This window comes from Lentinus tigrinus (genome assembly GCF_003813185.1).
Source record: "Lentinus tigrinus ALCF2SS1-7 unplaced genomic scaffold L226scaffold_4, whole genome shotgun sequence".
Lineage (NCBI taxonomy): Eukaryota > Fungi > Basidiomycota > Agaricomycetes > Polyporales > Polyporaceae > Lentinus > Lentinus tigrinus.
Genome location: NW_027137913.1, coordinates 639,859 through 662,848, shown reverse-complemented (window position 1 = coordinate 662,848; position 22,990 = coordinate 639,859). Strand labels below are relative to the sequence as shown.

Sequence of the window (22,990 nt, the reverse complement as noted above, 5' to 3'; positions counted from 1 at the left end):
ACATGTATGCATCTGTGGACCAATGTCTTCGCTGCGGTGCTCACTTTCAACACGCCGAGGGCGTGAAGGTAACATCGTGCTTTGTCCGCCATGGATGAGAAAAGGTTTTGTCCTCTGTACTCGGATACGGTGACCATGATGACAGCGGCCGACAAAGTGCATCAAGGGTACGCAATGCATTGTTCTTATCAGGATTTCCCTCATAGCGATTGTGCCACTGTCGTAGAAGGCCCCATTGGTCGTAAGCTGCATGTAACCTAGACGACACTGTCAACGTGCACCAAAGAGCTCTCTCCACCATCGCTTTGTGCAGCGTACTCAGAAACGACGCATCTCCTGCTTGGGATGATAAGAGTCAGAAATCGAACGGAACGGACGTAACACACACCTACCACCAGTCTGAGCCACACCGCGATGGAGGCCCGTACCCCGCCCCCCTCGCCCCCGTTTCAAGTCCCAACACCCGGAGACTACTTCAATATGAGTGAGCTTGGCACGCACCTAACCAAACTAATATCAGCTGACCATGCTCCTCACTGAACCCCCGGATGCAGAGGATGTCCTTGCGGTTATGTGCGGCAAGGACAATGAGTTCGAAGGGATCTACGAGATCCCCGCGCGACCTCCACCGGATCCCGGCGTAATCAACGCACTCCCAACCGAAATTCTGTTCGGCAAGGTCAATGAGTTCGTCGCGATCTGCGAAAGCCTTCCAGACGCGGACAAGCCCCAAGGCATCAACAGACTCCCGTCCGAAGTGCTCTTTACGATCTTCAAAGCCCTCGCGAGCCCTGCGGAGTCCGATGAAGACGAGCTCTGGGATGCTAAGCTGATTTCGACCGACTGGCTCGTCGTAAACCTCGTCTGCCGCCACTGGCACACGGTTGCGTGTGCATTTCCGATCCTCTGGCGCGCTGTTGACGTCGGGAGTTCCGTCGAGTGGCTGCGGCTCTGCCTGGACCGTTCGGCCAGCGCACCTCTCGACCTCCGCTTGTACGACCGCACGACGGTCTTCCAAGCTGCCGCCCTCCTAGTCACACACGCGGGGCGCATCCGGTCTCTCAGAGTACCGAGAGACGTTGCTGCGGACTCCCTGCATGCCCTAAGTTCGCTGTTCATGGTGGGCCTGCCCGCATTGAAGGAGCTGTACCTGGACGCCTCGAGGCGCGATGCGCCATTCGCGGGAAAGTGCCTCTACGACGTGTTCCGGCTGGAGGACAAGAGCGAGCCGTTGTTTCCGTCCTTGCACACGCTCCACCTGAACTCGCTCTATCTTCCCCCTAGAGCGTCGCTCCTGCGAGGCCTCCGGAGCCTCGAGCTCATTGAATCGCAGCCGCAGGGTCCCCATCTGAAAACAAGGCCCACATTCGACGAATTCCTCGACGCGCTCGATGCATGCCACCCGACGCTCGAGCACCTCACGCTCTGCAACTCGTTTCCGTTCTGCCTCTGCGACGACTGCGGCGGTGGCGGTACGGCAGGGCGCACTGTCGCCCTGCCCAAGCTTCAGACCCTGTCGGTCCTCTGTCCCCCCCAAGCGGACACCATCGAGCTGAGCACCGGCAAGACGACATCGTGCCGCCACTTCCTCTCGTACCTGCGCCTGCCAGAGCGCATGTGGACAACGGTGTCCACAGCACGGTCCCACAGAGACCACAAGACGTTCTGCCAGTACCTCCCCGCAGACCCCGCGTGCCTGCCCGTTCTCGCCGCTGCAGTGAGCGCGTCGTTTAGGGGTGCATGGCAGTTCGAAGCCCATACACCCTGTGCGTGCCAGGGTCGTAGGCTGCGAGACGTGCATGCCCAGCTCACGTACGACAACGGGCACGCAAAGGGAGAGGAGGCGGGAAAGGCTATCCAGAGCGGCGGCAGGTGCGCAGGAATGCTTACCATGGACATCCTAGACATGGAGCGCTGCCCTCTGGACGTGGCGGAGGAGGATGAGGCGGCGCGCGAATTTGCGGAGCTCTTCGCGCATGCTCCGTTGCGGCAGCTGGAAGTGTACCATGGTCTGAGCGCAGCCGGATTCGGGCACCTGTTTGGCACGCTGCGCGGGCTCGCCGTGCTGTTCTTCCAGGGCAGCTCGTTAGTGACGCGGGAGCACATCCGCGACTTCCTCTTCGCGCTTTCGGCACCCTACACCTTGGGCCATGGGTACGGGCATACGGGCAAGTCCACCAAAGGAAGGAAGGAAGGGAAGGGTAAAGAGAAGGAGGTGGCGAATGTCGACGTCCCCCTGCCGGAGCTTGGTGCGTTGTGCCTGCATTGTGTATGCTGGTACGGCGGCTTTGCGCAGGACCTCGCAACTTGTCTGCGTTCGCGGGCGGAAAACGGAGCGAGGAAGCTGGCCCACCTGCACGTCGTGCTCTTGTCGGCCAAAGGATCCAATAGAGGGAAGCTGAACAAGAAGCGAACGCAGCAGTTGCGCAGGATGACCGAGTTGACTGAGACACCTGTTGAGGTGGATGTCATTCTTGCCAATTGAAGTTGTTCATGTAGTCATTAGCGATGTCGGTGAATCTCTCATGTTGTAGCAATCACATTTCAGAGGACGCCACTTTGAACGCGCATTGGACGCGTTCGAGTAGTACTAGACGAGCTAAGCGCGACGCATATCGTCGAGCGGCGAAAGGGGGATTCAGCGCGCGAGATCAACCACAAATATGACACTGAAACAACTCACCTGAGACAGAGGCTGCGTAGCAGGGAGACAAGGCTGTTCAGGAGTTCTCGGGTCCTGCGAGTTGACGTCGCGCGCACACAAGAGGAAAGTAAATGTTTCAATGGATGTAGCATGTTAGAAGGCGTAAGAGAGTAAAGTCCGTTCAGGGATACAGCGTGATAGATAGGAGAAAGATTGAAAGCAAAGCAAAGAACACAGAGACGCACGCACACCGCCCGTGCCCGTCCACCTCCGCCCAAGCATTAGCGCAACGCGCGCACACTAGTATCGTACACCCGCATGATGTAACCGTGTTACTGCCAATCCGCGGACTCGTCAACCGATCATGCGTGGCTGTTCGAGCCGAACGCGTTCGTGTTGTCGCTGTAGGGGTAGTGGCCCTGGGTCATGAGGCCCTCCTTGGCCTCGTACGTGCCGCCCGAGGTGGGCTTGAGACGGAAGTCGTGGCGGTACTCGCGCTCCTCCTCGAGTTGCTCATAGTACCGGCGAATGGCGACGACGATGTCTAAATGAATTATAAGGAAGAGAAGCGTGTGGTCAGCATCACCGCCCATATGCGCGCTCGGAGAGTGATAGAGATGGAAAGATTTTTGGCATGCGAGGATAGGGACATAGCGCGAACCGGAGCAGGCGCAGATGCGTAGGATACCGAATTGCGAATTGCGGTTGCGCGGGCGCCAGCAAGGGGAAACGCGGGAATGGAGAGAACATGGATACTCACAGAGGTCGATCAGCCACTGGATGACGGAGCCGATGGTAAAGCCAATCTTGGAGCCAGTGTTCAGGTTCGACTGGATACAAGTCTTTGTGCCGTCGATGGTCGTGCAGAACGAGCGTTCGCTCCAAGTGAGGTAGAGCACGAAGCCAGTGGCGACGGAACCGAGGACAAAGATGAGAATGGTCATGTACGAATACGCCTTCACCATGCGGCGGTTGCGCACGATGGAACCGATGAAACTATAGGATGACAACGCGTCAGGATATGATGAGAGGAGAATGACAAAATGAAACGCACCCGAAGAAGGACATCAGGCAGATGAACGTGAAGATGAGGGCGGCGACGATGAAGCCCCACTTGTACTTGTGTACGAAGTCCTCGAACACCTTCTTCTGGTCGTCGCTGAGGTTCGTCTCGGCCTTATCCAGCTGGTTCGTGTTGATCACTGTATATACATGAGTAACTCGACTTGGAGAGACGAGTGCTCGACTCACAGTAGACAATGAACCAGCCCAGAGCGGCCGATGCGCCTGCGGCCAGGAAGGAGAGCAGGGAGAAGAAGAATACCGCAAAACGGACGGGAATGCAGCAGCAGAAGTGCTTCGACATTTTGACCTGCGGCTTGAGGCTCGAGTGCTAGCTAACTGGGCGGGGCGCGCGAGAAAGATAAAAGGTCGTCAACCAGAGGAGAGCGAAACAGAAACGGGAACCCTCTGGGACAGAGAGAAGAGAGGAGAAGGGGATGGGATGGAGGACGCCAGGGACCGGGGACATGATTCTTATAACGACAGGGATGGCAGAGGCGTGATGGCGATGCTGAGCAAGGCGAAGGCGGGAACACCGGGCGAAGGGCTGTGCGGAAAAGCACAGGCGCTGCGCAGGCGCCCGGCTCTGCCCCTTCCGCCCACCGCTAGTGTACCGGGCAGAATTGTTTTGGGCGAGAGTGCCGGCAGAAATGGCAATGGCAATTGCCATAGCCTGGCAGTTGCCTGGCAAATAACTTAGCGCCTGGTACCACATCCGCTGAGTTGACACCTGGAACACCACCAAAAGCAACCCAGGATCGTCTCGAGAGTATGGATCATCAATTCATTGCTCTGTATTGGCAGCTTTACGACCTACTCAGTGCGAGAACTCGCAAGTTCGTCGTGTTCGTCACCAAGAATTACCAAATATGGCTATAGACGCCGTACTTCTGCCACATTCTGCCCAGCGATGAACCCGGCAGATATGGCAAATGCCGTTGGCAATTGCCACTGGCGAATTGGCAGCATTCTGCCAAGTACATTACCCACCGCCCACCGCCAGCCACCGCCCCCTGCCATCGCCCTCGCCGTACGTCCCATCGCTACTCAACACCTTGTCCATCTTCTCCAGAGTCTCGAGCGGCGGATAGCCTTGCTTTCTTTCTCACACATCCACAGAGCGCGAGAGCTTCATGCGTGCAGGTGCCAAGACCTTATCCACATCTTGTCAATATCGGCTTGAATCCGATACGAACGGCGCACCTCCGGACGTCCTAATCATTGAACATTTAAACCCTGCGTTTAGCCGCCACGCTATGATGATCTTATTCCGGACCTACACCGGGGGTTGCTTCCTCGCGTACGCTACTTAGCCAGGATCCACTGACCTGCGATGCGCCTTGTTTCAGACGGCAAGTGACGGATTCAATGTCGCATCACCATGTCACGACATGGGTGAGTTGCACTGCGCCGCTCACGGTGAGCAGCGGCTTTCCGCCTGACGACGGGAGGTACCGGCTAGGCACATCGCTCCGAGGCGGGTCGGAGGCTATGTTCCTTTGTACACCTCCTGTACTAGTACGAAGCCCGTCAGAAAACTTCTAGGTGCAAACGCGATTGAGCAGCACATCTCTCACCAGCTAGCGAGAGTCTTCGGTGCGAAAGCATTACGTGCCGTTCGCAACGAGGACTTGGCCGCAGCCGCGTGCGAGCGTCGTGTTCTGTCGACTGTCAAGTTGTACTGCCTAGCGAGGACATGCAGGTATGACCGCAGTCTGGATTCTGGACGCCTTCCATGATCGATATATCGATGAGTGGCCGATGTTCGCTGTCGAGGCTGAATGCATTGCGATTGCGAGAAGATGCAGTGCAAAGTGGTAATAGAAGTGGGGACAGGAGGGGGGGAGCTGAGGGATCGCGGTCCAAGGGCGCCTGACTTCTCCGCAGCCGCAGCTAGCTTTTCTATGCGGCGCTGCGTCATTCAAATTGGCCGCCATACATCGTTGTCTGTGAGTTTTGAAGACCATGATCAACATCGCTGCTGACGATTGACGTGCGCTGCCAGATTTTCAACTGTGATCGGTATCATACTTTGTAGTAGGGCCCTCATAGCGGCCTCTATGGCATGCCAGGTGATATGGAAGAAAAAAATTGGCATTACTGCATTCAAGCCCACTTGAACGTCCACTTCATTCGGCTCAGCATAGTTATGCGAACGCCATAGGTATGTCCCGCGAAGTCGAATATTACGACGACGACGGCCCTGACGCTGTCCATAGGCCCGGTGTTCTCACTCGGCTGCTCCATGTCATTTGTATTTGCTGGTTCTCCATAGGACATTCCGACGTTGGATGTTCCTCCAAGAGCTGGTCGATGATCTCTGAGGCTCCTTGCGTCGTATCCCTGGGACCGCGGGGAATTAACGATCCCGTGGATGGGCTGATGACTCAAAGTACTTGCCTAGGGTGAGTATCGTCCTCATAATCCTCTACGGTCTTCATACGCATGTCCCTGACGTCCATTAGTGTTGTCTTTGATGCAGGTAAACTTTCCTACCTCGCAAACCGTCTTCGCGTGATCCAGCGGCAACATCCGAAGTTCATGCGGTCCCAACTCTCTTCCCTCCCACGTCGTCGTGCCGCACCCATGAACAATTTTATGTTGAGACTACCACTTGACCGCTCGACAAGACTTGCACCCGCAGTCGCGTTCCGGCCGGGCCGCTGCGCATAGGTGAGTTGCTATAGGATCTTCCGCTGTAGCACATGCTAAGACCAGCTGGTACATTCGCTGGTTTCTCCACCTCCGCCTGATGTCATGAAAGGCCAAGTTCCAGCAGCATTCTGCCCGGCCAGTCTCGGTCCCGTTGGCGATTGCCGTATGCGGTGATCGCGCTCGCACATCTGCGAGAACCCGTCCCTTCCCAAGTTCTAAAAACTCCGAGGATTACTTTCTGCGACCTTGTGCAGCCTCTCAGCGCTGTCCGGGCGGGTCATGCACTCAGAAATAGGTGCCCTTTCTGCTCCAGAGGCGCGAGGAACAAGCGGGCATTGATCCGTGAGTAGTTCTATTGAACGGGATTGGGTGTATGCGTGGCTCACGACTGCATCTAGACACCTCCGGTCGTGCTCAACGCTGAGCTCCGCTCCGGTATATAATATGCCGGTCGCCCGCGTGTCCCCTCATCCTCTGGGATCGACTATAAGCTCGCAGCTCGCACCCGCATTGCACCAACAACATGTTCGCTAAAGGACTCACCCTCATCCTCCTCGCCGCGCCGTTCCTGGCGTCCGCAGCCCCGGCAGAGCTCGAGGCACGCCAAAACATTGACACGTCCTCCCACTGTGGCCAGTGGGACGTCGTGACCGCGGGGCAGTACTCGCTCCTGCTTGACCAGTGGGGTAAGGACGGCGCGACGAGTGGCTCCCAGTGCGCGCACCTTGCCAGCCTCAGCGGGAGCACCGTCTCGTGGGCGACGAACTGGACGTGGACGGGCGGTACTGGCGTGAAGAGCTTCACAAACATACAGCTCAACCAGGGCATCAACAAGCAGCTCAGCGCAATCAGCAGCATGCCGGTGCGTCTGCGTTCTTCTCTCAGTTGTCCGCGCTGAGCTGACTCATACGTCATAAACCTGCAGACGACGTGGAAGTGGTCCCAGTCCACCTCGGGCTCGATCGTCGCAGACGTCGCGTACGATCTGTTCACGTCGAACACCGCTGGGGGCTCGAATGTCAACGAGATCATGATCTGGCTCGCCAACTTCAACGCCGGCCCAATCTCGTTCCAGTACGGCTCAGACGGGAAGCCCGTGCCCGTCGCGTCGAGCATCTCGCTTGCGGGACACACCTGGAATCTCTACAGCGGCTCGAACGGCGCGAACAACGTGTTCTCGTTCCTGCCCACGAGCGGGACCATCACGAGCTTCAGCGGGGACCTCAAGGCGTTCTTCACAGTGAGTGTTGGAGCTACGGTAGCTAATGTGCATGCATCGCTGACGACCGTATTGCGGCCACGATGCAGTACTTGACGCAGAACGAGGGCGTGTCTTCGTCGCAGTACCTTGTCACTGCGCAGGCGGGCACGGAGCCGACATCGGGCAGCGCTACGCTGACAACGTATGTGTCCTTCTGGGTTCGTCGATGCTCGAGCTGAGATGTGTTTATTTGCAGGTCTGCATACAGCCTGGCGATCAACTGAGTATATGGTGTACTGTATCGTCGCGTCTTTTGGCACCGGATACTCTCCATGTCACTCGCACCTTCGCACAGCTTGGGTAAGACCAATTTGCAAGGAGTATTACAACGAACGCTCTGAGTAGTAGGCGATGCGTCACGACACGGTGGATGGAGAACAAACATGTACCTCGCTATTATTCAACAATTCAAGTTGGGTTGAATCTCTAACATACTGCATCTCACGCGGTCAAGCAAGCACTGGGGAAGCCGGAACGATCATGACATTATGCAGCTGGTATGCTATCATCCACTCGTGTGCAGAACGCGAACAACTACGTCAAGCTACTCAGAGCTCAACGGGAAGACAGCCAATGGAAATGAGGCCACCCTGGAACGATTCGGTGAGTGTCGCCTCGAGGCACGATGTTAGCGAGAAACTCACGACGTTGTTGTTCTGGCAGCAGACAGCGTTCGCGTTGCAGGCACTGCCGGCGCCAACACCGACGACGGAGATCGGGGAGCAGGTGAGACCGATCTGAGCGGTCACGTCCTGGACGACAACGCCGAGGAGGGAGAGGATGGCAGAGCCAGCCGCAGAGTCGGCCTGTGGAATGGTATATCGGCATCAGCACCGTCAACGGGTTCGATTCTAGAGACAAGGATACGTACTTTCTCGAGGCTCTGGCAGCACTGAATGGGACCAGTGCTGCAGTCAGCGGCGGCCGCAAGGACGGGGAGAGCGATGAGAGAGGCAACAGCAGCGACGCGAGCGAACATGGCGAAAACTTGAACGGATTGGGTTCGGTGAGTTGAAAGTGTTCGTGTGTTCTGCGGATGCTGGAGCGACTGCGAACTGAAGTCCTCTCATCCTTCTTGCAGGGTTTATATATCCGACATCGAGCTGGAGGAGCCTGGTCCGTGACTCTGTGACCCCAATTATCGCCCTGCCAATGGCAGTAAGCCAGCTCTTCGCGAACGCGAAGCTGCGACGACTTGTCGTGCCGCCCGAGTCTCGCGCCTCAGAGTCGCCCTTGTCCGTCATGGGCCATGCCGCTGCCGAAGGCCGCTCTGCGCCCGCTTCTCTTCACCGGCTAGCGTCGGCGGCCCAGGTGTATGGAGTCTTCAACGTCGGGCACAATACACCGCGCGTTCAGTATGGGCGGCCTCGCCTCTCGCTTGGTGCATACAGAATCCGACGGGCGCACTGTCTCGACCACTCGTCTTTTGCCGTCTGGCTCGTGGGCATGATCGGGTGGACAGTGGGGCTTTGGGGAACGGACGGGGCGCTCGTCGCTTAGGACGGCCAAATTGGCTTGGAAGAATGTGACCCCGCTTATTGCAGGCGAGGAAATGATCCTCGTGTCCGAAGCCTCGAGCTTGGTTCTTGTTTCAGAATATGTCCGCGATGGGTCTGAGGTCTCCCCTTGTCATCACAAGTGGTTTGAGGGTGTGCCCCAGGTGTCGCGTCGTCCATAGCGTCATGGATGATGCTGAGGGCACAGTACAGGTAGTCGCGGGGGCACTTGGTCTGATCCACAACGTTGAGCTCAGCGCGCACGGGCCGAAGGGTAGCTGTTGTACACCCATTCGGAATCCGACGTCCAGAATGTCTGGAAGTCTAAACCTGTGCGTTACGTTAACCGCTTTCAGCATGAATGATCTCCGACGGAACGGTGATGATGACTCTGGTTAGATTATGTACGAAGGCGACCGCATGAATACACGTACTTACAGTACTGCGCTTCGGAATTTCCTTGGTCTCGAGGGACTCGGAGTCTCGAACAAGTAGTTTTCTATGAACGACGGACGGCCGGTACTCAACCGGATCAGCCTTCTGAGCCTCAGTTTCTCTTCGCACGACCAATTTGTATACTGTACGTGCATGCTTATACCCTCATGCGTATCCCTGCCGTCGGAGGTGGAGTGGCTAGGCTGCAGCACACCGCATTTGAGCATGGATGGACCGTAATGTTTAGCAGATCCGTGAGCATATAATTTAACTCAATGGGTTCTCATTTCCATAGAAACTGCATTGAAGATGACCGGATAGACGCTCATGGGCGCGTCGCGTCGCGTCTACCTAGTGTCACATGATCGCGTTTGGCGGGCCGGATCGGTCCCCGATGGCGACAGACGCACCCACGCACGACCCATGGGTAGCCTGCGAGTCTCAAACTGCCGATGTCGACCTCATCCTCCACAGAGTGTACGGTGCTCTGAATTCTCAATAACGAGAGCACTGATATCGAGTTCTTACGCAAATTCGCACCCCCGCTGACTTGGAAAGCTCGGTATTCAAAACGCCACAAAACATGTTGAAGGGTGCATGCTTCTGTGGTGCGGTATCATACATCGTCACCGGCACGCCAACCCTCAGTGCATTCTGTCACTGCACGAACTGTCAACGTTTGTCCGGTGAGCAACCGTTACACATGTACAAGGCGTGTCGAACCGCTGACCGATGCTTGCAGGCTGCCCATTCGTACACACCATCCACTTTCCCTCGAGCGCGTTCACATGGACGCATCCGGCGCCGCATGAGGATCGCTTGGACTCTTACGTGCCGCCAGCCAAGCCATGGAAGACGCGATGGCGCTGCAAGTCCTGCGGTGCATGCGTTACGTCCGCGAGCTCGAAGACAGGGAACCACAGCGTATGGGGTGCACACCTCGCCAGAAACGAGGCCGGAAAGATCCTGAACTGGGAGAGCGTCAAGCCGACCGCCCACATCTTCTATGAGACGCGGATGCTGGACGTCAAGGACGATCTGGGCAAGTGGACGGGGTACGAGAACACCTCGACGAGGCTCGAGTAGGACGCGTGAGCTTCTTTTCATCATCCGATCTCATGTTCTCTGGAGGCACGCACTAACCAACCATCATGCCAGATGAGGGTGGTGATTTCATATCGATCCTGCACGCAGTTCCTATTGGTGGAGTTGATGCGCCCTCCGAGTAAATCCGTGTCTGGACCACTTGTTGCTGTGCTTCGTACGTCCGTGTCTCTTTGTTTCTTCCCTGTGGGTCTTCATCCCGTCACGGGCTTCCGATGTGTATGTACGAGAACCTACCCCAGTGTATTATGTATCGCCTGCCCCACTCAAAGTAGAGGGCCTGGTACGTCCATCGTGCGGCTTTGGCGGACAATACGGCCATGTCCGTCTTAACGCCCTCGGCATTCCGTGCTCTGCTGGAGTTCTAGGCACCTCAAAATAAACAGACTGTGCGATCAACTCTCATCTTACGGCAATAATGCAGAGTTCATCTGATTTGGGGTCCCTCCGCGACCGCTCATGCGGGATGGTACTGTTTCATGAACGTGAGGAGCGAATATTTATCTTCCAAAAGTAAAAGCTCACCCGCCCACGGGACGCCGAACGTCAGATAGTTAGGACGCACTCTGATTCGCTATCATACTGCCAATGCGCCTCGAGAAGGGGCCCTTGTATGTCCCATCGCAGCTCGCCGTTGACGTTGAGGGCCGGATCAGACGCAAAGCCGGTCCCGCAGAAGCTTGCGAGAGAACGGAGGTACAAGGGAAGCTCCACTTGAGCTTGTTCGACATTCGTCTCGCTTCCGACGTATTCATTGACTGCATCTGGTTCTCGCATCCACACCAATCCCATATCATTTCACGCCGACGACGGATGACAGCAGTACAGTAGTAGTTGGCGGCCCGGAAGCGCGTAGTACAGCACGATTCCTTACACTGCGTGCGAACATATCGTCGACGGAGCTGGAACACCCCCGACGCTCAGAGAATGATCGGAATGCAGCCAATGGAGATGAGGCCGCCCTGCACGCATGAATCAGCTGTGCGAACACGTGCAGGAAGGCAAACGCGGTAGCTTACGACGTTGTTGTTCTGGCAGCAGACCACGTTGGCATCGCAAGAGCCGCCAGTGCCAACACCGATGACGGTGATCGGGGAGCAGTCGAGACCGAGGAGGACATCGACACCGTCAACGACAATGCCGAGCAACCCAAGGAGGAGACCGAAGACGGGGTCATCGACCTGGGGGAACGTGAATATCAGTATACTCGTCAATGATGGACTCAAGAATATCGAGCAGTCCTACCGTGCCGGTCTGCTGGCAGCATTGAATGGGACCGGTGCTGCAGCTGCCGCTGCCGGTGGGGGTCGACCCCGGAGACGTCACCGTGACGGTGGTCGTCTTCGGAGGCGAGGTCACGGTGGTCGTCTTTGTGGGAGGGGCACCACCGGGCATGGCGACCGCAAGGAGGGCGAGAGAGAAGACGAAGTAAAAGGTGGCGATGGCGCGAGTGAACATGGTGAGTACTCGGTTTGCTGCTGGTGAGGCTACGGTGGTAGTTCTGCTGAGGTCGCTGGGGATCGAGCTGAACTGAGGTCCTAGCAACGCCGGCTACGGACTTTATACCTGAGCTCGAGCAGCGTTCAGTACATCCAGGCAGTACACCTGATCTTCTAGATTCGGTACGAATTGTCATGCGCCCGGCCAAGACATGCCTGTCAAGGACCCGTCAACCCGCGGGGCCGATGAATGGACGATCCAGGCGATGCATACAACAAGCCGTGGGTGAACCTGCGCGCACGTCGTGTTGGAAGTTGCTGTCATTATCGTCATGTTCATGACGAACTTACAACGCTCGCGGCTCCGACGGATCAGTGGGCTGACCAAACAGACTTGACGCGGATATGTCGAGAACACGGAGAATACACAAGTTTGTGGAGCGATGAGGAGGAACGGCGGATAGAGAGGTTCATCCTGGTCGACGAGTCAGCTCCAGAAACAGCATCGAGACGGGAGGCATTACCTGAAGGGTCAGAAGGGCTCAAGCGCTCCCGCGCCGAGACATACCACTCGTCCATTGAGATGAACTCCGCTAAGCGACGAAGCATCCAGTCCATCCTGGGGATATGGTACGAGAGGATAACCTCCAAAGGCTGTGGGAGCATCCCGGCGAACGCGGGGGCGCATAATTGCCTGTCGCCAGACCCTTGGAAGATCGATACGACCGCGATCTATCAATCTGGGGCAGTCGGAGCTTTCCGAAAGCAAACGTAACTGGGAACCACGATGCGCCACGACGGCGGGGTGGCGCATTCGGCGTTCCTCCAGGAAGCGGATACACCTGCACAGACTGACCTGGCAGGAGCAGAGCAGAACTCAAACGACTCGGTAGAGGCAAACAGAGACTGCGGACCCTCTGCGGCTTGAGCGCACCTGGTCCCAGGATAGGCCGTCAGAGGCGCACGTCCATCGTGGATGCGGAGGTAAAGAGCTTACCGGGTACAGTAGAGATCTGTTCTCACAACGGAGACGGAAAGTGAATTAGAAGACCTCCTCCATTGGCGTGCCTGGGCGCGCCACCTACGTCCATATGGTCGTTCCGACCGGATTGAGCGAACACACGTCCGAAATGTCACAGAGCTGCCAGAAAGTTGGAGTCGGCATGCGGCGCTGGACGTAGTATATGCTCGCCTTTGGCGATCCCACCCAGTCCGCGCACGACCCACGGGATCGCATCGGTGGCTGTCGGTGGCGAAGGCCAAGGACGGAGCGCGTACCAGCTGGTGACAGGCTGAGATGAGCACGGACAGCGCGCGCGCGTCGACCCTAATACCAAGGCGCTCTGAAAGCGGCCTGTGGGCCATTCATTTCATGACCGAAGTTCTGCCCAGCCAATGAGACCGAGACTCACCGTGCGTCCATCTCTGCGCAGCATCGCAACACCGCACCTGCGAGGCGGAGGCTTCACTCGGAGCTTTCGAACCGACTGTATTCTATCAGCACACGCACCCCGTCATCTGTCGTACTGTCCCCGCAGACTACAGAGTCCGCTGTTTAATCAAGTGCCACCAGGTCGGCATTGCTAGTTGCCGCCTCGAGAACGTCAGAGGTGACTAACGACAGAGGAGGGAGTGAGCTCGACCATTGGATGGAGGTCAGAAGAACAAAGAAAAGCACCGTTCCTGAGAGTCCGCGGGTTTCCAATGACCACCGCACCAGGGAGTTTGAACGTCGAAGAACAGCATGGTCCCTCGAATTTGCAACACGCGGATCAGCAAGTACTCATGAATGGAACGAGACCCGTGTCCAGCGTGCCCAGACGGGAGACTCGCCCGAAATCCAGAGTACTCAGTCTGGGCGTAGTCGGTCGCCATGAGTCAAGGCCATGAACTGCTCTCCGGCAACGATGCAATTGGTAGAAGAGCGGCAACAGACAATTCCAGCCAGACTCACCGTCGGAGACGCGTCACCGGAAGAAAGCCAAGCATTCTTTGACAGCGGTGACGACCGGTGCGACCGGCGCCAGTGCTTGACTGGAGGAGACCAAACTCCGTATGCTAGAATGCCATGCCGCCGGAATTCTGTTATGCATGAGCGTAAAGATTGAGGCACATCGTCGAAACACCAATACTTACGAGATGGGAGAGCGGAAGGGTCGAAAACGTACAGTTCGACCCACGGTGACGGTGAAGTGTCATTCCAGTCCCACGAAGTACTGGAAACAAGTCACCTACGACGATGTCAGAACATGAGTGCATGTCAGACAAGCACATGCGCCCACCTTACCATCTCGCGGTACTATTGAGACCGAGCTCGGACTCCGAGTCCGCCAGGGTGGGCTTCGCGGGGAGGCATAGAGGCCTCAGGTATAAAAGCAGGCCCATCGCGACCTACAAACCTCAGCGGAACACAGTTCAGCTACCTCGAGCACCAGCGCACTCGCACTCGCACTCACCGATCCACAATGATCTTCTCCCGCGCCGTCGCCTTCTCCGCTCTTGCCCTCCCGCTCCTTGCGGCCGCCACCCCCGTCGAGCTCGAGGCGCGCCAACAGAGCTGCAGCACCGGCGCCATTCAGTGCTGCCAGCAGGTCCAGACCGTGAGTGGACATTAGCAAGTACGAGAGGTATATCGTGCTCACCGCCGTGGCGTACAGGCGAACTCTGCGGGCGTTGGCATCATCCTCGGCCTCCTCGGCATCATCCTCCAGGACCTCAACGTCCTCGTTGGCCTGGACTGCTCGCCCATCACCGTTATCGGTGTTGGCACCGGCAACACTTGCAATGCTCAGACCGTGTGCTGCGAGAACAACAACGTCGTAAGTACCACGACTATCAGTTTCTTCGCGAGGAGTGACTTATGATCAATCGCAGGGTGGTCTCATCTCCATCGGCTGCGTCCCGGTCACTCTTTAAGGGAACAGTCAGTCAGTCAGACTATGGAGAACGGGGTGAAATAACGAGCTCGGTCGGATGCTGTTGATTTCTTGAATACTGTCGTTGGTGTGAATATACACGAGTTGGTGCAGAACACTGGGGTGACACAATACGTTCCGCAACGCATGGAGAGGGAACACTTCGATTCCAGTTACTGGATGGAGACGTCGAACGCGCCGCCGGGCCACCCGTTGTGCTTGGTGCAGAAGCGATGTCGGTCAATGCTCACGAACGAGACGAATCTGAAGGATGCAACCCGCGGGGCGCACCGGCCGCCTGCCATGCCGTGTGCGCTCCGGATCGTTTGACTCAGTGCGAGGGCTCGAGCCTGGTCCGACTCCAGCCCGTAGACCATCACGAGGTGCACCCCACAAGAGAGCCATGGACGGCGACGGCGATGCCTCGGGGATTGCTCCGATCGGGAGGGCGGGCGGCGGGCAGAAGCCTCAAGCTTGAAAGCAAGCAAATTCTAGGCGAGGGCGTTAGCACAATTTCCGACCCTCGTCCCTGTCACAGCGGAAAATGGGGGAACGACCGTTACAACGCCGCGCTCGCTCGTAATAAGCACGGGTCAAGTCCGCACGACTCACGTTCAGTGCCATCTAGTCTTGAACGTTTACATACTCCACTGGATGCGTCCCTTGAGCTAGAAGCGTCCCGAGGTCAGTCGAAGCCAAGAGCTAAGCATGCATAGATGGTCGTTAACCCACCGGTGACCGTACTTAGGACCATACGTCGAGCGACCGCATTCTGGCTCTTCCCGGCAGCTCACCCCCAGCGGACCGCGAAGTCGACATAAATCTGACACAGCACACCAGAAATTTTACCGTCTGCCGTCTGCCGCGAATAGAATGAACAAAGCCTTAGCCTGGCCGAGCACGGGGGTTTGGCGAGACGTAGCCGATCAAATGAAGGAAGGTGCGCCCCATGAGCGCCAATCCCGCCTGCGTCGCGTATCCGCCGCGCCAGCGCCCCGTCACAATTATGATATCCTCCGCGCGCCCTCCGCCTCGGTCCAACGCGCAGCGATGGCCAAAGAGCGAGATCCCACGGCAGGCGCAATCTCGGGTAGGTGGAATGGTTTGGCCTTGCGGGGTTCGTGCCCACCAGCACGGTGGATGCGGAAATTCGTGGCTGCACAGGACTCGGCAGCAAGGGTGAGGAAAGCACTCTGGATTCGACACGGAGGTGAGACGCACCATGAAGCGCGAAACACGCGTCCAGCCCAAGGCCTGAGGTGGCCGTCGCGTACGGGCCCTCGAGGACCATATATAAACCTGGTCGAGGACGACAACTAGTCCCCATCGCGTCCCTCCAGTTCGCATTCTCTCTCGTCTCTCAGCCTCCAAACACAACCCAGTCACTCTTTCAACCCCCAAACCTCACACTCACTCACCATGTTCGCTCGTGCTGCTGCCTTCTCCCTTCTTGCCCTCCCTCTCCTTGCGGCCGCCTCCCCCCTCCGCCGCGGTGACTGCAGCACCGGCGAGGTGCAATGCTGCAACTCAGTCCACGATGTATGTGCGATTTATTGACCCACCCCCTTCTCGCACGGCTGACAAACTGCATCTCGTTTCCAGTCGAACGAGAACGCCATCTCCGTTCTGCTCGGTCTCCTCGGCATTGATTTGAGCAGCGTCACTGGCCAGGTTGGCCTTCAGTGCTCCGGCATCAGTGGTGTCGGTGTTGGCGGCGGCAACGCCTGCTCGTCCAACACTGTGTGCTGCCAGAACAACAATGTTGTAAGTACTCCATATCTACGGTCCGGATTGAGGATACTGATTGATCGGACCATCAGGGCGGTCTCATCTCCATTGGCTGCGCGCCCATCTTCCTCTGAGCAGAGGTCACTCGAAGAGGAGCACGACGTAGGATGATGAGGACGTGGGGATATACTACTATTGAATAATGAATTGGTTTACTGCCACTTCGGTTGTCGTGCGCCCAGTGATGCTTCGTGCGGACTGGGAAGTTCCAACAGCTGCACGGCCAGGGGTAAATGGAGGATGAGTTGTTTCGCATTCAGGGCGGGATGAGGTATACAGAGGATAAACTAGACGTAACATGATGACAACGGGAGAGCGACGAGGGGCCGCGATTTAGGACGATCTCCCAAGCGGTAAGTTCAGACCTGTCGGCGGATGTCGGGAATACGTGTCCAGTCCTCCTTGAGTCGCATCGCAGCGCCATCGTCATTAGATGCACGATCAACGTAGTCGCCCTCGGGCTCAGAGCGATAGTCAGGAATGCGCCAGTTAGAGTGGGGTTTTACGCCCTGACTGCTAGTTCCGTTGGGGTGCGACTGGAGAGCGAGGCTGCGGCGAGTGCGTTTGTCAAGAGGAGCCTGAGAGATGTACTGAGCCTGGGGTACGGCAGACTGCTCTCGGATGCAGCCCGTCCCTTCCGCGTCAACGGTCCAGCCGGGGAGACAGCTTTGAATGATGCATTTGCCCGACATGCATGATACGGCGTCAACTGACGGAATCGCCGTACAATCGACTGCTGTCGCACGATCGTTCGCGCGGAGTCCGAAAGGGCTGGGCAGTATGCATCCTCCGCCTAGGGACGATGTTTGAGTGTAGACAACAGTGAATGCGCAGTAAGAACTCACAACTGTCTAGACTGGTCTGGATGTCTACGCATCGGAAGTTCGCGGTAGTGCCGTCGAAGGTACCGCATACCTGCTTGCGCGATGAGATCTGCACTGACGTCCCTCAACGATGATTGCTTACCGTCTCGTGGACCCCGCATGCAGATTGTGCTATCGCGAGCGTGGATATCGTTGAGCGCTTTGAGAGCCGTCCAGTCTTGCCGGAAGCTTGACAAGTAGCCGGGGGAGGAGGACTCGGACCGCAATCGCTCGAGTTCTGACAGACGCAGGAATCACCAGAGGCTATGAAGGGCGGGTCGCAAGAGAAGCCACAGAGATTGTCGCGAGTGCACTGGGGTCGCGAGTTCGGAGGATAGGTGCACGCCTTCGCGAAGGAAGAAGATGCGATCTGTAGCGCATACATTCACTTCAATCTATGCATGTGAGCGCGAGCAACCAGAGACAACTCACATATGTACTGAACACTTCTTCTACGCCTGGAAGGCCAAACTCGTCAATCAGGGAGGCGGTAGAGGATAAGCTCGAGAGAGTCGCCGATAGGCCCGAGAGACAGATGCAGGTATCGGTGTCCGCAAAGTCCGTCGACGCGGATCGAGAAGACAGGCCCGAGAAGGTAATGTCTGATAGAGTGGTAGCGTTGGCGTAGAAGCATGTGTCGTCAGTCAGCGGATGACGGGGGCGCAAGCCGTAGCCGACATGGCTGCTTTGGGACTCCGCCCGTGCTTCGGGCAGTTTCGACCGTAGCGGACGCAGCGGTGGAGTGGTTAGGGCAAGAGCTGCGCCCCCAGAGAAGTAGCCGAAGGCGAGTAGCGCATGTACAGCGAGCATGACGAGTGGGGGGCAGCTGAGAACACGGGGGAAGAAAAGGAGAGATGGCGCGGGACAGATGTGGTCTGTCGCAGCTGTCGACGGTCTTATATACCGCAACAGAGTCGCCGACAGAAGCGCATCCGGAGGCCAGTGCGTGTCGATCGAGGTGAAGAGTGAGTGCAACAATCGCCAATGAGAGCAAAGATGGTCAGTGTTGGTCCATATGTAGACGACCGGAATGACAGCATCCCGAACAAAGTCGTGCCTGCTCCATTCCATCACCGTGGACGTCAGCTGTGTAGGCTCCTCGAACGACGAGAGCAGACATGAAGCACGCACCGACCGCCGCGCCAGCGAATATTGACGAATTTTCAACCACTTGATTGCCACGACACTAACATGAGCGTATATGGCTCGATCCAAACAAGCTGCAGGAATGAGCGCACGGGAGGAACCGGGACGCGTCATCTGGCCGCGTCACGTGGCCGCGTTCCAACCGTTGGCGCTTAGAGGTGCTCTGTCCTCTCGTCCGCTCACCGGTCATCGATTCCATGGGTCCTCGGCCTAAGTTCAGGGCTCTTCTGAATGATACCCTGCTTGGCTCTTGCTTCCGGACTTGAAAGTGCGCTTATGGCTTCAGGGATGATAGATGATGGGCCCTCCGCTGGCCCTCCGATATGCCAATAGTACAGGCCTCATGCGGTCAACTTCCCCTCAATTCCATCCTTCTCTTCATCTCCAGGCGACCACGAACTACCTGCTTGATACGGGCTGGAGCTTTCTGTCTGCGCAGAGTCACTCGGCAACAGTACTCGAGTACGTCTTTCCTCCGCACTCAAGAATACCCTTCTTTCTCGCTCGCCCGTCTATTCCCCATCTTCCATCTCTCTTTGCTTCTTGTCCCTTCTTCTTCGCCGCTCTGTACCCTTTTGTTTGGTGAACCCAACCCATGGATTGGGATAGTTCATCAGATGTCTACCTGGCGAGAACCGCCGCCGTCAGCCTGGACACCGGCGAACACGACAGTACTGCTCCCGCAATGCACCCGCCCCCACTTGAGGACGGCGTGCCTGAAGGGCGGGTATGATTGGATGGCACGCGCGTTTCGCCGGTGCTGGACCTCTTTTAGCTTCATTTCCGTCTCCCGTCCCCTCGAAGTTGTTAAGCGAGCTGTATGCTAACACGTTGACCATAGAACCCAGCGTAATCTCACCTCATCTGCTCAACTAACGGAGAGTGAGCGAGCGCAAATTCACGGCAACTCGCTTGCCTCTAGCGCTCTATATTGTGAACGTCAGGAAGACGAGCCCAGGAGCATGCTCGTGGGTCACTTGACGGTAGTAGACTCCATATATTCCATCCATTGCCGCAACTCCCTGAAACCCAAGCGACGAGCGTGGAGGTCATCTGGTAAACGTACATGCACAGCTGGCAAGCACTGGGAACACCGCCTACGCACACTGCCGGACATATCACCACACATGTCACCTGTGGGGGAACCCGGGCCATCCCAACGCCTGACGCGTGGACGCCGTCGACGTGTCTAGCATGGCAGGTACGTGCGCCATAGTGATATCATAGTTCTCCCAGTTCATTGCAGATTCAGATCGTACCTAAATGCAGCGTATTTGAAGGCTGGAATGTTGAAAGGTTGAAGACGTCACTGCCCATCGCGATACGCATGACGAGAGGACCGGGCTCAGTTCAGTCAAGATGAAGTCAATCACGTGTTTATATGGGGAGGAATCGACAGCGGCCGCAGATCAGTCAACTTCGTAGGTCAACATGACGTGTCTTTCAGAACTACGATACGATACAGTACAAGGCAATAGCAGATCCAAGGACTACGGACCGCGACTTAGCACCCTCGGTGCCCGTGCATCGCACGATCAGAGGGTGACGGGGACGCAGCCGATGGAGATCAGGCCGCCCTGTACAATCCGGCGTGAGTCAACTGTAATGGGTATCGGGGTAAATGGTGGTACTCACGTGGCTGTTGTCCTGGCAGCAAACGGCTTGGGCAGAGCACGAACCACCCCCAACGCCGATAACGGTGATGGGCGAGCAGGTCAGGCCGACGAGGACATCGACGCCCTGGACGACGATACCAAGGAGCGCGAGCAGGCCGGCGGCAGTGGGGTCGCTGGCCTAGAAACGTCGCATATGTTAGCGAGGGACGAAGGGACGAAGGGAGAGGCTCACCTTCTGGACGCTGTCGCAGCACTGGACCGGACCGGTCGAGCAGGACGAGGCAGGCTCCCCACGGGTGTCGAGGGGGGTGGCGGCCGCAAGAAGCGGGAGGGCAGCGAGAGTGATAGCAGCGATGGGGGCGAACATGGCGAGAAGGCTGGTTGAACGGTGAAGTGCGATGAAGTGCGAGTGGGTGAGTACTGGTAGACCGTTTGGCTGAGGACTTCAGGTCGAACCTGCAGGTCTTTTATACAGCAAACCCTCCCGAAGGCTCCACAGGCGCGTAGAGTGTCAAGTCCCCATCTCGCTTACCTGGTGTATTTTCAGAGACTATCATAGAGCCAGCATACGCGTTCTTACTTCTTTTCGGAACAAGGAGCCGCGAAAACCCTGTTCTGGGCGGCCGGTGGCCGCACTCCTGCTCCGACGTCGCATCCGGATGTTAATAGCACGAAACAGGATGGAATCATGCATCTGCTCACCGCCGCTCCTGGATTAAGCTTCTCGTCATGCACCTGTCCCATGGCCTCGGGGCCTGCGCAAGCACCGACGCACCAGACACGGCCATTGCGACCGAGACTGCACTGCCTGATCTTCTTTCTTCGCGATTGACGCGTTGAAGTCGAACTTCTGTTGCGGAGTTAAGAGTCACTGCATGTTCGTGGAGGGTAATGCTCTTTCTCGATGGATAAACAGCGGAAGTCACCCGCTTCGGGAGCCTTAGTGGATACCCTCGGGGGTCATGCTGTATCTCACTCCTACAAATTCTGCAGATTGAATTGCCCGCACCAACGTTCAATCCGCGCACGGTCGCCCTTCCGTCACTCGCGCACTGTCAGCCTGCCGTGCGCCACAGAGACCGAGGCGTCTCATGTGACATCTGTATGTGATGAGCGCGGGCATAATGCGTGGAGAACACCGACAGCGAACGTTCACTGAAATAACTCTTGAAATCTCACTCGGTCCTCCACCTCCGCCGGGGTGGCGGTGCGGGTTCGTCGTCGTTCCCTGTACCCGGTATGACAGGAGTATGTACAAGCATTCGCGTACGGTCCCGTGAAGTTCATGCGTCTTGCCCCAGCCCAGCTCCCGTGGAGCACTCACCCTGCCTGAATGCTCTCTGACCGAGACATCGATGCACCTCCAGCCCCGAGGACTTGCGTGTGGGCTGGGTGACACGGAAGACGAATCACTGTGGAGCAACGCTGAAGCGGCTCCACCGTCGCGAAGCTAAGACGACGATAGTGCGGGACCATGAACGCGTGACCTTACTGAGGCACCCCGACCGCCACGGTCGGCCCTTTTGCACCTGCAACGCAAACAAATATGTGAGCCTGGACACGTCCCGTCGCACGGGTTGCACAGAGTACTGACACAGGTGTGTAATCCTTGCAGAGGGCTGACTCGTGCGTCTTGCTTAGTGCGTCTCCGTTGAGCATGGAGGCAAGTCACCAGAAACTGGGGGAAGCGGGGTTGAGAAGACGACGAGGACGGTACGCACCGACGTCGTGTATACATAGGTGAGCACGTTTCGTCGACGGTTATCACTACCTTCTCCCTTCCCTGGTACATGTTCAGATGCCGCGGTGGGTCTGGGAGCCGGACTGTATGCCTTTACGTCGCAATGCACTTCTTTCAATGTAGTTGAGCTTTGGTGTCGGAGCGAGTCGGGATTGCGGGAACTTCCCGGCGTCGTGCATGCGTAAAAACCAGGTGCAAGCCATCGAGACAAAGCACACTGTGAACAGGACATGTTTTCCGCAAACTGAAGTGGTGGTCAATCGAAAGTATGGGATTAGTTCAAGTTCCAGGAGGAGCAGCAGGCCGTCCCGACTGACATCGACTCGGGCGCTCAGCGCTCAGAGCGCGTGTCCCCCGCCCTTGCTGGGTTTCGATATCCCGATTCCGGAACGGTGTAGCGGAGGTACATACATGATGAGCTTGAGTTATCGGTTCGTTGACGTACGAGACACCACAACTCGCTAAGGCAGCTTCGGTCTCTACCGCAGGACTCGAAGTACGTAGTCGGCTGCGAGTAACGGCACAAGCGAACGATCTCGGGCCCACTCATCCCGGACTCTGTCAATTCAAGCAATCAAGCCTCCGAGTCTCCGGTCCTACAGTGGCGGCCATACGCGATTCGCCGACCAGGTAACGAGGATAGTGTAGGACTGCAGAGCCGCTAGCGCGACGTCCGAGCACAGCTGAATGGTAGCATGGTAGCTGTCGGTGACTTTCTGGAAAATCATTAGGCTGGATTTTTGGGACCCCGATATCCGTTGGCTCCTCGCATCTGTCTAACCACTTCAGCGCGTTCGGTCTAGGACAGGATGCGCGGGCGCGGTA

At 57.1% G+C, this 22,990-nt stretch overlaps 13 protein-coding genes across 13 annotated transcripts; 7 read left to right on the top strand and 6 right to left on the bottom strand.

Annotated features, from left to right (window-relative positions):
* Positions 1-193: 193 nt before the first annotated feature.
* Positions 194-2,585, top strand: L226DRAFT_239882 (uncharacterized protein). Its single transcript, XM_067673162.1, has 2 exons — positions 194-484; positions 555-2,585. Exons 1-2 carry the CDS (start codon positions 415-417, stop codon positions 2,483-2,485), a joined length of 2,001 nt encoding a protein of 666 aa, XP_067539661.1. The 5' UTR covers positions 194-414; the 3' UTR covers positions 2,486-2,585.
* A 342-nt stretch (positions 2,586-2,927) lies between these two features.
* Positions 2,928-4,302, bottom strand: L226DRAFT_530917 (uncharacterized protein). The gene is made up of 4 exons (XM_067679968.1): positions 3,896-4,302; positions 3,699-3,846; positions 3,405-3,640; positions 2,928-3,188 (listed from the first exon to the last, which is right to left on the bottom strand). Exons 1-4 carry the CDS (start codon positions 4,008-4,010, stop codon positions 3,007-3,009), a joined length of 681 nt encoding a protein of 226 aa, XP_067539660.1. The 5' UTR covers positions 4,011-4,302; the 3' UTR covers positions 2,928-3,006.
* A 2,387-nt stretch (positions 4,303-6,689) lies between these two features.
* Positions 6,690-8,212, top strand: L226DRAFT_239850 (concanavalin A-like lectin/glucanase). The gene is made up of 5 exons (XM_067673161.1): positions 6,690-6,703; positions 6,760-7,223; positions 7,287-7,601; positions 7,670-7,764; positions 7,819-8,212. The coding sequence occupies exons 2-5, from the start codon at positions 6,885-6,887 to the stop codon at positions 7,844-7,846; spliced, it is 777 nt and encodes a 258-aa protein (XP_067539659.1). The 5' UTR covers positions 6,690-6,703; positions 6,760-6,884; the 3' UTR covers positions 7,847-8,212.
* Positions 7,966-9,063, bottom strand: L226DRAFT_530915 (fungal hydrophobin). Its single transcript, XM_067679967.1, has 3 exons — positions 8,494-9,063; positions 8,267-8,428; positions 7,966-8,212 (listed from the first exon to the last, which is right to left on the bottom strand). The coding sequence occupies exons 1-3, from the start codon at positions 8,599-8,601 to the stop codon at positions 8,171-8,173; spliced, it is 312 nt and encodes a 103-aa protein (XP_067539658.1). The 5' UTR covers positions 8,602-9,063; the 3' UTR covers positions 7,966-8,170.
* Positions 9,064-10,121: 1,058 nt separating this feature from the next.
* Positions 10,122-11,102, top strand: L226DRAFT_479845 (uncharacterized protein). Its single transcript, XM_067676860.1, has 3 exons — positions 10,122-10,239; positions 10,296-10,644; positions 10,712-11,102. The coding sequence occupies exons 1-2, from the start codon at positions 10,137-10,139 to the stop codon at positions 10,637-10,639; spliced, it is 447 nt and encodes a 148-aa protein (XP_067539657.1). The 5' UTR covers positions 10,122-10,136; the 3' UTR covers positions 10,640-10,644; positions 10,712-11,102.
* A 281-nt stretch (positions 11,103-11,383) lies between these two features.
* Positions 11,384-12,362, bottom strand: L226DRAFT_239795 (fungal hydrophobin). The gene is made up of 4 exons (XM_067673160.1): positions 12,313-12,362; positions 11,903-12,223; positions 11,677-11,838; positions 11,384-11,619 (listed from the first exon to the last, which is right to left on the bottom strand). The coding sequence occupies exons 2-4, from the start codon at positions 12,113-12,115 to the stop codon at positions 11,578-11,580; spliced, it is 417 nt and encodes a 138-aa protein (XP_067539656.1). The 5' UTR covers positions 12,116-12,223; positions 12,313-12,362; the 3' UTR covers positions 11,384-11,577.
* Positions 12,363-14,385: 2,023 nt separating this feature from the next.
* L226DRAFT_550670 (fungal hydrophobin) lies at positions 14,386-15,104 on the top strand. Its single transcript, XM_067682765.1, has 3 exons — positions 14,386-14,696; positions 14,754-14,915; positions 14,971-15,104. The coding sequence occupies exons 1-3, from the start codon at positions 14,562-14,564 to the stop codon at positions 15,010-15,012; spliced, it is 339 nt and encodes a 112-aa protein (XP_067539655.1). The 5' UTR covers positions 14,386-14,561; the 3' UTR covers positions 15,013-15,104.
* A 46-nt stretch (positions 15,105-15,150) lies between these two features.
* L226DRAFT_239777 (uncharacterized protein) lies at positions 15,151-15,844 on the top strand. Its single transcript, XM_067673159.1, has one exon. The coding sequence runs from the start codon at positions 15,245-15,247 to the stop codon at positions 15,725-15,727; it is 483 nt and encodes a 160-aa protein (XP_067539654.1). The 5' UTR covers positions 15,151-15,244; the 3' UTR covers positions 15,728-15,844.
* On the bottom strand, positions 15,674-16,600 carry L226DRAFT_239623 (uncharacterized protein). Its single transcript, XM_067673158.1, has 2 exons — positions 15,744-16,600; positions 15,674-15,679 (listed from the first exon to the last, which is right to left on the bottom strand). The coding sequence occupies exon 1, from the start codon at positions 16,336-16,338 to the stop codon at positions 15,802-15,804; it is 537 nt and encodes a 178-aa protein (XP_067539653.1). The 5' UTR covers positions 16,339-16,600; the 3' UTR covers positions 15,674-15,679; positions 15,744-15,801.
* Positions 16,431-16,873, top strand: L226DRAFT_567269 (fungal hydrophobin; the record flags this gene model as incomplete). The annotated part of the gene is made up of 3 exons (XM_067684005.1): positions 16,431-16,550; positions 16,614-16,775; positions 16,832-16,873. The coding sequence occupies 3 exons, from the start codon at positions 16,431-16,433 to the stop codon at positions 16,871-16,873; spliced, it is 324 nt and encodes a 107-aa protein (XP_067539652.1).
* A 285-nt stretch (positions 16,874-17,158) lies between these two features.
* Positions 17,159-18,533, bottom strand: L226DRAFT_609627 (uncharacterized protein; the record flags this gene model as incomplete). Its single annotated transcript, XM_067686077.1, has 4 exons — positions 18,095-18,533; positions 17,766-18,032; positions 17,645-17,714; positions 17,159-17,592 (listed from the first exon to the last, which is right to left on the bottom strand). The coding sequence occupies exons 1-4, from the start codon at positions 18,470-18,472 to the stop codon at positions 17,159-17,161; spliced, it is 1,149 nt and encodes a 382-aa protein (XP_067539651.1). The 5' UTR covers positions 18,473-18,533.
* A 456-nt stretch (positions 18,534-18,989) lies between these two features.
* On the top strand, positions 18,990-20,095 carry L226DRAFT_239519 (uncharacterized protein). The gene is made up of 2 exons (XM_067673157.1): positions 18,990-19,270; positions 19,650-20,095. Exons 1-2 carry the CDS (start codon positions 19,104-19,106, stop codon positions 19,999-20,001), a joined length of 519 nt encoding a protein of 172 aa, XP_067539650.1. The 5' UTR covers positions 18,990-19,103; the 3' UTR covers positions 20,002-20,095.
* Positions 20,096-20,343: 248 nt separating this feature from the next.
* L226DRAFT_520134 (fungal hydrophobin) lies at positions 20,344-20,791 on the bottom strand (the record flags this gene model as incomplete). Its single annotated transcript, XM_067678619.1, has 3 exons — positions 20,344-20,385; positions 20,444-20,602; positions 20,657-20,791. 3 exons carry the CDS (start codon positions 20,789-20,791, stop codon positions 20,344-20,346), a joined length of 336 nt encoding a protein of 111 aa, XP_067539649.1.
* Positions 20,792-22,990: the final 2,199 nt, after the last annotated feature.